A 14,119-nucleotide genomic window follows, 5' to 3' on the forward strand; every position below is an offset into this window, starting at 1 on the left:
GTCCCAGCGCCTGCTGTCCCTCTCTGGGCTCAGAAGAGAGGGCTCTGTCCCCTCTTGAGGGATGAGGGAAGTCTTACCTTCGTGTGACCAGTCCCTCCTAACCCTCAAATGCTGTGTCCACGGCTACGGGGAGCAGCTAATGCCTGGGCTGCAGGCTGGGCAGTCTCCTCCTTTGCCTTAACAGTGCGGCAGCCAGGAGTCACCGGTTCCTTAAATGTCTGGCCCCTGGGGGCCATCCCTTACTCAGGCTGTGCAGCTGCCCCAGCTATCTGACACACTGCTTTGGGGGTGGGGTGGAGGTTGGGGGACCTGAGGCTGGAGCTAAGGCTGGAGGAAATGCTGGGCAGGGGTGGGTGGGGGCTGAGGGTGGTGGTCCAGGGGTACTTCACTTGTTCCTTTGTGGCAGAGGTTTTGCTTCTCACTGCTGCTGGGTAGGAACTGAGCTGAGGGGCTCAGGGTGGGGTGTGTGTGCACGCACATGCTCATGTAGATGTGCCTGCACAGTCCAATGGGAAGGTCAGGTGGGTCTGCCATTTTGCACAAGTCCAGGGGCACCATTCATCTATGTAAGGTGCTTGCACAGCCTGAGAGGCCTCACAGGGACACTCGGGGGAGGAGAGGGAAATGTCAGCCCTCCTCCCTCTTCCCACTGCTACAGCTCAATCCCCCAATCTGGGTGGAAGGGTAGGAGGCCCATCCTCCTGGTGGAGGGTGGCGGGACAGCATGCCCCTACCCCGACGTCCACCCCAGCTGTTCAGCCACTCCTTATTCTATCCTCGTCTATAGTACACCTGCATGGCTAGACCCTCGCTCAGCGGCACACGGTTCTGGTACCTGTAAGGACCTGCTGGTCCATCAGCAGCCCTGCCCTGAAATGCACCCCCTGCTTGCTAGCCTTGACATCAAAGCTACTTTTGCTGCATCCCTGGGGCAGGGGCAAGAATAGAGCAGCGGTGTTCAGAATCTGAACCCGTGGGCAGATTCTCCAGGCCCCTTGGGAGGGGTGAGTCTCAGCCCAGGCCTTAAAAGGGAAATTACCAGGTTGCAGCTGCTGTTGGGACCTGTAGGGCTAATATGGGATAAGTGTGCTGGCCAACAGGGAGGGGCCTGGAGCAGTGACCTGAATGTCCCCCTGCCCAGCCTTGGCTTCTCTGGTCCACCTGTTGGAACTGGTGCCCGGACAGCTGCTTTGCCTTCTGTAGAAGCCTTCCACACCTGTTCTTGAGACTTCCCATGTCCCAGCTGGATTGGGGTGAGGGTGTGTGAGAATCCTGCCCACTGGACTTCTTTGGCTCTGCAGATCTGGGTTCGCTCCATACTCCCAATCTCCACAAGAGGTGTGAGGGAGACCGAGGGCCAGGGTTCCACACAATCTAGGAGGAGGAAACCAGTACAGGGAGGCAGCGAGTGGAGGGGAGGCAATCACAGACCCAGGAGGCTAGTTTTGCTCAAAATGCTCTGTTTATTGCTCTATTCAATGACCACGAGCAAATTATAAAAAGACACCAACTGTCTCTGTCTGCCGTGGAATAAATATTTAAAGTCAGCAATAAAAACACGTGGCTCCAAGATAACACATGTTGCCAAAGAGTCATGCATGCCCCGCTGATGGGCTCTCAACACACGCATGGACACGGGAACACACGCAGAGAGCTACACGCAGCAAGACATCTGGGAAGCCTTCCCAGAGTGACACAGAAAAATGTTTCACACAGATTTGGGGCCGAGTCCCCAACCCGCCCTTGGAGCTCCCCCTCTCCCTCCCACCCCCACCAGGGCCCAGGTCCTCTGGGTTCACAGCCCCCATGTCCCTTTCCTCCCCAATGCCTTGCAGGCTGGTCACTGCCTCCCCAGGGCATGTGACACCAGAGGCATCCAGACTGTGAGACTCCCCCCTCCCCAACCCAGAGATCTCTCCCTAGCTGAGATCTCTCTCCCCACTCTGGAGTTCCCCATGCCTGACCTCCAGGTCCTCAGGCCTTCTCCTCATCCTGATCCCAATAACTGGGGGCAAAATTTCATCTGCCTGTTGGGAGCAGTGGGGTGGGGGCCTGAGCCAGGCACCTCTGCCTGGGCTACTTAGGGGCTGGAGCTCATTACCCCCTTCCCAGGCTGAGGAGACACAGTGTCCGGTACAGACAGCAGAGATAGATGGACAGACAGAACACGCTGTGGCAGGACACGGAGTGCGGCACAAACATTTTGGATCAAGTAGCAATGGAACCGGCATTAAAAACTGAGGCCCCAGGTCTGCGCGGTGGGGGTCAGGTCCTGGAGCCGCAGGCCTGGCCTGGCACATCCCTCCCCCACCCTGCTCCACTCCCCAATATATACAGTAGGAAGAGCTATGTGGGGGCAGGGGCCAGGCTGGAGAGAAGGAAGCAGGAGGGGCAGGGCAGGGCAGGGAGCAGGCCAGGACACAGGGCTAGGCCCTGGGGGTGTGGCTGGGGTAAGGGCCCAGACTCAGACTGGGTGGTGCCCAGAGGACCTCGGGGGGCAGTGAGGTCACTCTGGGGACTGGCGGGACAGCTGCTTCTCATAGAGGCTCATGACATGATGCACAAACTGGTACTGTTCGCACGTCTGGATCATGCCGCCCCTGCCCGTCAGAGATGCACAATGGGTGGGGTTGTTGAGGGATGTGCTGTGGGAGGGTGCCCCCAAACCCACACAGTACCAATCATTTGTGAGGGGCCTTGCCTCACACTAGGGTTGGAGAGGCCAACTCTAGCCAACCCTCTGTTCCTCCTGCCCCCAGCTCTGGTGATCCCCACCACTCAGCCCCTGGCCTTCTGCTCACCAACTTTCTCCTCCCTCTCATCCAGCTACCAGCTGGCCAGATCCAGCCCCTCTACCTGTCTTCCCTGCCCTAGCAGCCAGTTGGTCCATGCCCAGTGTGTTCTCCTGCCCCTCATCCATGCACCAGTCAGGGCTCAAGCTCTCCATGTGCCCCCACCATGCCCGGGCTGACCTGTCCTGACGGAGCTGGCACGTGGTCTTCAGGATATCCACCACGCCCTCCTGCCGCAGCTGCTGGCAGCAGATGCTGGTGGCAATGAAGCAGCCAGTCCTCCCAATCCCTGCGCTGAGGGCCGAGGGGATGGGGGTGAGGGGGCGGGGCAGCAGGGGGCTGCCCTGCCCTGGTGGGTGGCCGGGAGGACCCACCTGCAGTGGACGATGATGGGGGCACAGTGGGGCCCCTCCTGCTGGGCGGCCTCCTCCACCTCCTGCACCAGGTGCAAGAGTGGGGGTGCCCGGTCTGGGGTCTTCTGGTCGGGCCAGGACGTAAACCAGTAATGCTTCAGGCCTCGCTCTTCGGTCCCACTCTGTCCAGGAGACAGAGACCCACAAAGCACAGAGATGGGGATGGGATGGGAGGAGGAAGAACACAGAAGGGAGGACACAGGGGGTGGGACCTCTGGCCTCTGCCATCTACACCACATTGCCCAGTGGCACCAGAAGGAGACACAAAGCCAGCTGGGTAGTGGGGCTGGTCAGTGGAACTGGCATTGGTCTTCACATCAGTTCTGCCCCAGCAACTCCAGCATCATCCAGGAGAGGTGAAGAGTCCCTCCTCCAATTCATTCCTGTCTCCCAGCTGCTTAACTTAATAAACAGCCCAGGCACCCCTTCGCCACATAACCAAAGCTCCGGGACCCTTCCTCTCCCTCACGCCTGTTCTGCCCACCCCTACCCCCACCCCCACCCCCAGCAAGTGTTGTTTCCCTCCTCTCCCTGCCCTGCTCCCCACACTTCTTCCACTTTGGCCTTTATTAGCTCTCACCTGTGCAGACGCCCCCCCCCCCTCCGCTGCCCCATGTCCACACCAGTCAAAACGGTCTGTCAGCAGCACAAATCCGGACATGCTGCTCTCCTGCTCAGAACCCTTCCATGGTTCTTGCTTTATGAACCAAACGCATTCTCCTTAGTCTTCAGCCTGGCAAATAAGACTCGCACTGCAGGGTCTACCCTTCCAGGCCCGTCTCTGCCCCTGTGTACTGGTACTTGATGCTCCCTCATCCCAAATGGTTTGTAGATAAAACCACACACACACACACACAGATGTTGTATTTCCATGCCCTTACTTTTTTTTCTGCCTGGAACGTAGAGAGCAAAACCCTATTTGTTTGCCCCTGGTCAACTCTTACTCATCCTTCAAAACTCCATTCAATACCACCACTTCCAGGAAACCCTCAGGAAGAACACAGGAGGGAGGACACGGGAGCACCCCAGATGGCAGAATGTCCTGTGTTCTTACCTATCTCTAGCTCAGTACTTCCCATTTTACGGGTGCCCCTTGAGGACAGTCAGGCTTTAGTCAGCTCTGTTCCCAGTACCCAACCCAGAACCAGGCCCGGGGCAGGTGCTCATGAAGATCTATGGACAGAAGTATGTGCCTCCAAACCCCAGGCTGCTTCCCTAACCAGTCCTGTGGCACCAAGAAGATAAGGCAGCCCTGCCTCCCCCTCCACCTCTCTTTCTGGGGAAACAGGATTCTAGCTCCTCGGATCCTTGGGTCAGCTGTCTGTGACAGCTACCACAGCTTTGCCCCCACCTCCTGGTCCTTTCTGCCCTCCAGCCAGGCCTATATCGCAGAGCTGTTCAGGCGGGCACTGCCCTCTGGGGGCTGAGTGCTCCCTGAAACCCCACCTTAATTCCTCTTCCAGCCTTTGGGGTTATTAGAATGGTCCACCTTCCCCAAATGTGGCTATCATGTCTCAAAAAGAGAACCCATGATCCTCCTCGTTCCAAAGGAAGTCTCCTCTAGTATGCTGTTCCTGGAAGAAGCACAACTTTCGGTAGGAGGACACCTTCCCCTACTCTTCTGGGCTGTTTTGTATTGCTCATATTTCGTGTCTCTCCTTTTCCCCCTTTTTCTGTATTCTCAACTCCCTCATGCAACCCAAGTGCAACAGCAAGGAGTGTCTTCCCTCTGGTGGACACACTGGGTACTACAGGCCAGAAGGCCAGTATCCCAGGTGAAGGGTCTTCCAGTTATAAGGGCAGTTCTGGAGGCAGCTGGAGACCCCTTAACCAGACAGTCGTGGATGTGGGTGCATTTGAAGCAGAGCTGGAAGGCATTATGAATAACAGTCTAGACACACAGAGAGTCCAACAGCATGAAATACAACTGAGGTTTGGTCCTGCTTCTGTTCCCCAAGTCCATTCACCCTCCCTTATCCCTGCTCATCAGTAAGTCCTGGAAGACACAGGACTTGATTTCAGCTAGAGTGGACTCTGGAACGCTGTTTCTGTGGTGTACTCAGTGAAGCCCTTGCCCCCATCCTCCCAGCCCCAAGTCTCACCCGGAGGGAGATGAGCCGCAGCCGGTAATCCTCAGTGTGAATGACTTTCCGCACGGTGATCTCCACGCCGTCATACACCACCTGCTCCTCTGGCCAATACTCAGTGCACTTCTGTAGGGGCCAAGACCAGGCTGCAATACATCCTAGTTCCCCAACCATACTCTCCCCAGTGCCCAGAGGCACTGGGGGAGATATAAAATGGCAATAGAGTCCAGGCCGATTTGGCCCAATGGTTAGAGTGTCAGCCCGAGGAGCCAAGGGTCATGGGTTTGATTCCCGGTGGGTACGTACCTGGGTTGCAGGTTCGATCCCTGGCCCGGGTCGGGGTTGTATAGGATGCAACCAATCAGTGTTCTCTCTCTCACATTGATGTTTCTCTCTCTCTCTCTCCCTCCCTTTTCTAAAAATCAATGGAAAAATATCCTTGGGCAAGGATTAATAAACAACAAATAAAAATAAAATGGCAATAGGTTTGCAGTTAGAGTACTGGATTCAAATCTCGGCTTCATAACCTTTACATTGTCTCCCTTTTCTGAGCCTCAGTAACCTTACCTTATCTGGAAAATGAGAGTAATACCCATTTTAAGGACTTTCTTAGGGGTTCAATTAAATGGGCTGTTATGAGTATGGAAGCAGCCAGCATCAGCCCTGGCAGCCTCGGAGGCAGCAGAGCATCCTGCTTAAGGTCATGGGCACTGGAGACAGAGGCCAGCTCCTGGCTCTGCCTCTGAGTACTGGTGTGGCCTGAGCAAACGACTTCACCTCGCTGAGCCTCACACTCCCTCACCTTGCCTGCGGACTGTATAGGACCAATTTCACAAGACTGTTGTAAGAACATGAAAACAGGAGGCTTAGCGTGGGCACAGAGCTGCAGACACCCGGTGATGGTGCAGAGGTGCCTACCTCGTTCATCTCCTCGATGTTGGTGATCATGACAATGATGGGCGTGTGCTCCTGCCACACCATGTGCCAGAAGTCGCCGACCGTGCTGACGATGGGTCCCTGAGTGGCGATGTACACCTTCTCCTCCCCACCGTAACCCTGTGGCCAGCCAAGTCCAGGCTGTCAGGGTCAGACGCAGTGTTCCTGGGGCCCAGTCCCCACATTCAGGCTCATCCCGGGGGCTGGCAACAGCCGCACTGGCTTAGGGACAAGCCTGGAGGATGGATCCCATCAGCGTGGGCCTCCTTTTCAGGAAAGAGTGTTGGGATGGGGCTACGTACCCGGATGTAGTTGGCGTTGATGTAGGAACTCAGAGGGTCGTCAGGGTCTGGTGAAGTCAGACACACTCTGCTGTGAGGGTCTGGGGTTAGGAAGACAGGTGAGGCTGGGGTCTGACATGTGCAATCCTCCTGGGGCAGGGCCCACCTTGTCTGGCCTGTTCAGGGCACCCATATTTCTCTGAGACTCTTAACGTTCTTCTTTCTCCTGCCCTGTAGCAAAACACTGCCCCTTCCCCATGGCCCACTGAGGCAGGCGAGGCCCAGGCTGGAGGGTTTCGAGTGCGAGGCCCCGGGTCTCTACCTCTGTAGCATCAGAGCCTGCCCCTTGCCCATGTCCCTTAAACTGCCCCAAACACACTGTGTCCAATGTTCTGGAGAGAAAAAGCAAAGCAAAGAAAGGCGTTATCTGGGGTACACATCCTGGATGGCAGGGGCAGCCAGAGTTTGAACATACACCCTTACCAGCTGTGTACGCTGGTAAAGCACATAGCCTTTCTACACCCCTGTTTTCCTGTCTGTAATATGGGGTTAAAGATACCTACTTCCGGTCAAGATGGACGTGTAGGTAAATGCGGTGTCGCGTCCTCCCACAACCACATCAAAGTTACAACTAAACTACAGAACAACCATCATTCAAAACCGCCTGAAATCAAGCTGAATGGAAGTCCTACAACTACGGAATTAAAGCAGCAGCCACATCCAGACTGGTAGGAGGGGTGGAGGTGGAGGGGCTGGTCCCACACCCATGTGTGGCGGATAAATATCAGGAGGACACCTCGGCTGGGAAGGTCCTTCCTGAGGAGTAAGGGGTCCCCGTCCCACACCAGGCGCCCCGCTCAGGGTTCCAGTGCCAGGAAGAGAAGTCCCCATAACTTCTGGCTGGAAAAACCAGCGGGAACTGAGGCTCAGGGAGGCTGAGGTGGTTGGAGCCCCAGGCAGCTCCTTAAAGGGCCCGCGCACAGACTTATCGGACTTTCTCCCTCTAAGCTCGGAGGGGAGGGAGCTCGAGGGACACCAGAGACATACAGGGAAGAACTGAGCTGTTTGGCATTGGAGCGAGGGCTGGAAAAGGGGCTTTCTATTGGACAGACATGCTGTCAGAGGCCTTTGCTCCTTTGGTGAGCCCTTCCCTGGGGTGGCAGACAGCTGCCATACCTGGGACTCCAGCAACCTGGCTCCCACTGGTAGCCCCGCCCGGGTGATTCCCTGAGGCCCCGCCCACCCAACTTTCAGGTCCACCCAAGCTGTTGCCAGTTGCCTAACCACAGGATTGGCCTGTCTTGGATCCTGCTTCAGGTTTTCCTAAATTCTTTCAAACAAGCAGTATCTGCTCTCAGATAGCCCCATACCTCTCGTTCAGTAATACACAGAAACAAACACAGGGAGGCAGCCAAAATGAGGAGACAAAGAAACAGGTCCCAAATGAAAGAACAGAACAAAACCCCAGGAAAAGAACTAAGCGAAATGGAGATAAGCAACCTAACAGATGCTGAGTTCAAAATGCTGCTTATAAGGATGCTCAATGAACTTAGTGAGAACCTCAGCGAACTTAGTGAGGGCCTCAAGAGCATAAAAAAGGACCAGTCAGAAATGAAGAAGGCACTAACTGAAATAAAGAGTAATTTATACAGATTCAATAGTAGAGTAGGTAAAGCCAAGAAGCAAACCATCGATTTGGAATATAAGGAAGCAAAGAACACCCAATCAGAACAGCACAAAGAAAAAAGAATCCAAAACAATGTGGATAGTGTAAAGAGCCTCTGGGACAACTTCAAGCGTGCCAACATCCGCATCTTGAGGGTGCCAGAAGGAGGAGAGAGAGAACAAGAAATTGAAAACCTATTTGAAACAACAGTGGCAGAAAACTTCCCTAACTTGGTAAAGGAAACAGACATACAAGTCCAGGAAGCACAGAGAGTCCCAAACAAGGTGAACCCCAAGAGGCCCACACCAAGACACATCATCATCAAAATACAAAAGGTTCAAGACAAAGAAAGAATCTTAAAAGCAGCAAGAGAAAGGCAGTTAGTTACCTACAAGGGTGTTCCAATAAGACTGTCTGCTGATTTCTCAAAAGAAACTTTGCAGGCCAGAAAGGAGTGGCAAGAAATATTCAGAGTGATGAAAAGCAAGAACCTACAACCAAGATTACTCTATCCTGCAAAGCTGTCATTTAGAATCGATAGCCATACAAAGAGTTTTCCAGACAAGGAAAAGCTAAAGGAGTTCATCACCACCAAACCGTTATTATATGAACTGTTGAAGGGTCTCTTTGAAGAAAAAGATAAAATATATGAACAAACAAAATGGCAATGAATACATATCTATCGACAATGGAATCTACAAACAAAATGAACAGGCAGAACAGAAACATTCTCATAGATACAGAGAACATTTTGTTGGTTGTCAGATGGGAGGGGGATTGGGGGAATGGGTGAAAAAGGTGAAGGGATTAAGAACAATTGTTAGACTGACAAACCTCAAAGGGAAGGGGGTTGGGGGGTGGGAAGAAATAAACCAAAGAACTTATATGCATAACCAATGCACACAGACAATAGTGTGGGAACAGGCGGGAGGGGGGTGGGAGTGGGGAGGAGGGAGGGTAAATGGGGGGAAAATGAGGAACATCTGTAATACTTTCAACAATAAAGATAAAAAAAAAAAAGATACCCACTTCCTAGGATTGTTGGGAAGATAAATGAGAAAACAGCTGTGCAAGTGCTATGTAAACCGTGATGTACTTTATAAGTAGAAAGGGCTGTTAGGATTCGGGGTATGAACATTGAGGAAGAATACTGGGATACCAGGGGAAAAGCCGTCCACGTCTGAGCCGAGACTGCAGGGTCTCAGCAGCAGACACGTGGGCACAAAGGGCGTTTCCCCTCTTCAATCCATTCCCGTGTCAAATCCCATAGAAATAGATTCTCATGACGTCCTGCTCTTCTTCCTGGAGTGGAATCTGTTTTGTTCCAGCTGCAGCCTCCCTGCCCTGGCGGCTGTGGGCCTGCAGACGCTGGTACTGAGACGGAGACCGGTGTGTGGGGGGCAGGAAGCTGGCTGGGACTCGGGGTCCTGGCTGTGGTCTGTCTTTGCCACCAGCTCACTGCCTTATCTCTTCTCTGGGCTTGGTTCCTCTCCTGCACTGGGGGGAGGGCTGGACTAAAGGTACTTCAGGCATGCACAGGATGGGCTCTCAAAGTATAGGGGAGCGGTTAAGAATCCACATCACTGAACCAGACAGCCTGGGTTCAAATCCTGGTTCTGACGTACTGGCTGTGTCAACGTGGGTCATCTACTTAATCTCCCTGTGCCTTAGCGGTAAACTGGGGACATCCCTTGCATCATAACCTTACTAATCTTGTAAAGGTTAAAGGAGTGAATGTTACCGAGTTCTTAGACCAGTAATTTAGCCCAGCGTACAGAAAACACTACTCAACAAGTTGCTGCTCTTGTTATTGCCATCATTACAAGTGATACCATAGTTAACGGGTAAAAACAAGGTAAAAACAAGGATGCCACAGCAGGACAAACGCATGAACCTCTGCTCTCCAGCCCTGTTAAGCCCCAGCCTCAGTGCCTGAGGTGGGGAAGCTCTGTGGACAGGGGTGTAGAGAGGTGTCAGGAATGGAGAAGAGCAAGGCAAGTGGAGGGGGCCTCCGGGTGACCAGCAGGAGAGGGGAGCAGGGCGTGCTGCACAGGCTATCTTCTTTCTCCTTATCAGCGCTGCCCAGATTAGGTACCAGAAGTGGGCACTGGCCCCTCTGGCCAGACACCAGGGTCTTTGGTATTAAAAAATCACGGTGGGCCCGGCTGGTGTGGCTCAGTGCATTGAGCATCGTCCCATCGACTGAGAGGTCCTGGATGGATCCCCAGTCAGGGCACATGTCCAGGTTGTGGGCTCAATCTCCAGTAGGGGGCGTGCAGGAGGCAGTGGATTGATGTTTCTCTCTCACATTGATGTTTCTATCTCTCCCTTCCTCTCTATCTAAAAAAATAAATAAAAACATACAAAAAAGCCCTGGCCGGTTTGGCTCAGCGGTTAGAGCGTCGGCCTGTGGTCCAGAGAGACCTGGGTTCAGTTCCCGCTAAGGGCGCGTACCTCAAGTGCAGTTTGTCCCCGGCCCTGGTTGGCCGTGCGGGTGGCAGCCACTTGATGTGTCCCTTTCACGTCGATGTTTCTCTCTCTCTCTCTCTCTTTCTCTCCCTCCCACTCTACCTGAACTAAAATGGAAAAATGTCCTCAGGTGAGGATAAAACACAAAAACAAAACAAAAAAAAACATACAAAAAAAAGAACCACTGTGGGAATGGTCCTATCGACCGTACTATGCCTGGCACTGTGCTTGAAATTAGAAGCTTCTAGATAAACAGGACAGAGTCCCTGCTCCCAAGCATTGGGCAGGCAGACAAGCAGTGTACGGCCTGTGAGCACTGGGGCCAAGGAACAGGGGGCCCCTGACTTGGCTGGGGTGTAACCCTAGCTTCCTAGAAGAGGTGGCACCTGGATTAGGTTTAAGGGACCAGCAGAGGAGGAGTTGGGAACACCAGCTGTCTAGTCTAACCCAAGTGCACAGAGCGGGTGGGGCTGGTGAGAGATGAACTGGAGCAGAACCTGTTGACAAAGGGTCTCATAAACCATGCTCATCAGGCTGGACCCGAACCCAAGGACTGCAGGGTGACAGGACAGTGTTTGAGGAGCAGAAAGACTGGATTTCGGTTTTGCATCATTTCGGTGACAATGACAGAAGATGGATAGGAGGGAAGGATGTGGGAGTCAGAACAGTTAGAAGATTACTGCAATGATCCAAGTAAGAAGTGTCAGGGGTCAGAGGGCTGCCCTGCCCCGCACATCTCCAGGGGGCAGTAATTGTCAATGCAGTTGATGTAAATGGCACCCCTGAAACTGGGCAGGTACCCCTACCCCTAAAAGTCACCTGGAAGTGAGGATGGAGAAGGGGAGCTAGTCTGAGACATTCCCTCACTCACTCACCCATTCATCCCCTCGGACAGGTGCAGAACGTCTGATGTGCCGGGCACGCCTGGTGCCTGGGCACAGTGGCAAAATGGCCAGACTTTGCTCCCCTGCATCTTGTTCTCAGTGCTGCCTGCAGGGCTACTGGTCACTCTGTACTGTCGCTGTCCACGGATTGGTCTGCAACAGCCTGTGCGCTCCCTGCACACCGTCTGTGTATCATTCACATCTGAATTCCTACCCCGGGGGCAGGGGCTTAGGAAATGTGAGAATGAATGTGAGAACCAACCTCAGGGTGACCTGGGTCTGACAGGGAGCCTCTGCCAAGCCTTCCCTGCCCTCGGGCATTGCCCCAGCCCAGTGTCTGAGGGCACAGGGTCAGTTTTTGCTGGCCGCAGAGAACCCTGTCTGTTGGGCTCGGAGGCCTCTCAGCAACTCAGTGCCAGGTGGAGTGGTGGCCTCACTCCGGTCCTCCTCCAGTGGCCATCCTGAGCAGCCAGCCAAGGCCTAGGTTCTGGGGTACCCGATCCCCTCCCTCCAGGTGGGGCTAGGTGGGTGTGGGGGAGCAAGATGAGCGAAGAGGTTAGCAGCCCTGAAAAGTGCCTCCTGGCCTTACATGGTGCTTTGTTTAACCGGAACTACCTAGAGACTGTGTAACCATGACAACCACAAGTCGATATTTTAAAAGTTAAAAATAAGTCATGACATCTTACATGTTGTTGGAGATGCTGATGGCAAAACTGCTTTTTTTAAAGCCTCGTCACTCCATAAACTGAGTGGAGTAGGTTTGTGGGGATTCACTTTCAACAAGTCACCCCTCTGAGCTAGCCCTGGGGCTTGGGGCCAGAACTTGGCAGGGTAACACACAGACAGGAGCTTGATTAAAGTTCCCTGAAAATGACACCCCAGGGCTGCGAGAGAAACATCAGGTCACCTGGTCTAACCACCCCCAAAGAGGGAAGACCCCTAGCACGCTCCAGGGGCAGCCCCGCCCGAACACCTTCAGTGCCGGGGCACCGACTACCCGGCAGGGGGCTCACTGCCTTGTGGGGTTGCTCTGCCTGGTAGCGGATGCACAGCCTGAACAAACTAAACTCGGGGTACCCAAAAGAGCCCAATTCTGGGGTCACATGGGCCTAGTTTGAAACTCGGTTCTGTACTGACTAGCTGTGTGACTATGGCTGAGCCACTTAACCTCTCTGAGCCTTAATCACCTCTCCCTAAAATCTGCCCACTCTGAAGAGACAAAGAATGTGAGAACTTTGCCATCGCCACATAGTATGTAGTATGTTGTGGTCACTCTTTCTCTCTGGGATTCCACAGCGCCCAGCGCCACACCTGGCCAGGGGAGGACAGAGGCTTCGTGCAGGAATGAACTAACCTCTGCCCTCTACAGGGGGCGTGTCCCTTCACTGGGCATCGCCACCCTCCATCCCTTCTTGTGACCCTGGGGTTAAGGTTCCTCCAGGTGGGTGAGGGGACACCAGGGGAGGGTGAAACTGCCCCCAACCCCCAGGGGCAGGGAGTACTCACTGGGAAGGATGGTTCTGTACCGGTTCTTCCGTACCAGCCCAGGGATGTCATACTCTTTTGGATCCACAAAGTTCATGGGGATTTCCTGCAGGAAGAGGACATGGGGTGTGAGCAGCTGTGGGCTGGCCCTCACAGATGTGTGAATCCAGGGGCTGCTGTGCTCCCAACTTCTGGTCCGGGGCTGGCTTGAGTGTGTGCGTTCATTTAATCTTCAGTATTAAATGAGTTAGTGCACTGTGTTGGGCACATACTGAGTGCATAATAAAACTTACTATTACTACTGCCTACTGAGGGCCACTCTGACACGTAGCAGACAATAAATGGTCGATAAACAAGAACAGGTTTGAATAGCAACCTGATCACCACCATCTTCCACACTCCCTGTGCTGCTGCCAAACTGAGTGGCTTTGTTGCTTCGTGTTCCCACCCTAGACACCCTCACTTCAGGACCTTGGGTTGTGCTGCTCACTCTGTGTTCCACCCCATTCTCATGTCCTGTCCATATAAATGTCACCTCCTCCAAGAAGCCTTCCCTGATTCTCCAGCAGGAAAGGAGCCACCTGAGCTCCCAGGGCTATATTTGCACCTCCCAATCACTCTGTGTCAAGAGCTCCAAGCCTGGATTCCTCTGCCTGAAATGTGAGGTGGTCTGGGATCTGGCTTTTCTTTCTTTTTTTTTTATCCTCACCCGAGGACATTTTTGCATTTATCTTCAGACAGAGCAGGAGGGAGAGAGGGAGGAAGAGAGCAAGCGAAACATCCACATGATAGACACATGAACTGGCTGCCACCCACACGACCCCAACCAGGGCTGGGGACAAACTGCAACTGAGGTACGTGCCCTTAGTGGGAACTGAACCTGGGTCTCTCTGGTCTGCAAACAGGCTGGCGCTCTAACCACTGAGCAAACAGGCCAGGCCTGATCTGGCTTTTCTTTACCACTAGCTGCTCTCAAAATTCCCACTCTCCAGTTATGCCTGTCTCTTCCTGTTGCTAATATGCCATTTCCCATCTTGCCTCCAGTTCTGAGCTTGTGGCATTCCACTTGCAGGGAGCACCCCTTCAATTGTCCACATCCTCCTCAC

At 53.7% G+C, this 14,119-nt stretch overlaps 1 protein-coding gene across 1 annotated transcript in view; it reads right to left on the bottom strand.

Annotated features, from left to right (window-relative positions):
- Nucleotides 1-2,444: 2,444 nt before the first annotated feature.
- PTPN5 (protein tyrosine phosphatase non-receptor type 5) overlaps nt 2,445-14,119 on the bottom strand; it is a 39,060-nt gene continuing 27,385 nt past the window's right edge. Inside the window, exons 8-14 of the mRNA XM_036259590.1 lie at nt 13,035-13,119; nt 6,531-6,610; nt 6,211-6,348; nt 5,308-5,418; nt 3,167-3,327; nt 2,973-3,086; nt 2,445-2,600 (exon numbers count right to left, since the gene is read on the bottom strand). Of these exons, the coding sequence (XP_036115483.1) occupies nt 2,507-2,600; nt 2,973-3,086; nt 3,167-3,327; nt 5,308-5,418; nt 6,211-6,348; nt 6,531-6,610; nt 13,035-13,119 (783 nt within the window). The 3' untranslated portion in view covers nt 2,445-2,506. The remainder of the gene's footprint in view (nt 2,601-2,972; nt 3,087-3,166; nt 3,328-5,307; nt 5,419-6,210; nt 6,349-6,530; nt 6,611-13,034; nt 13,120-14,119) is intronic.

The sequence above is a fragment of the Molossus molossus genome, unplaced genomic scaffold (genome assembly GCF_014108415.1).
Source record: "Molossus molossus isolate mMolMol1 unplaced genomic scaffold, mMolMol1.p scaffold_m16_p_13, whole genome shotgun sequence".
Taxonomy (NCBI): Eukaryota; Metazoa; Chordata; class Mammalia; order Chiroptera; family Molossidae; genus Molossus; species Molossus molossus.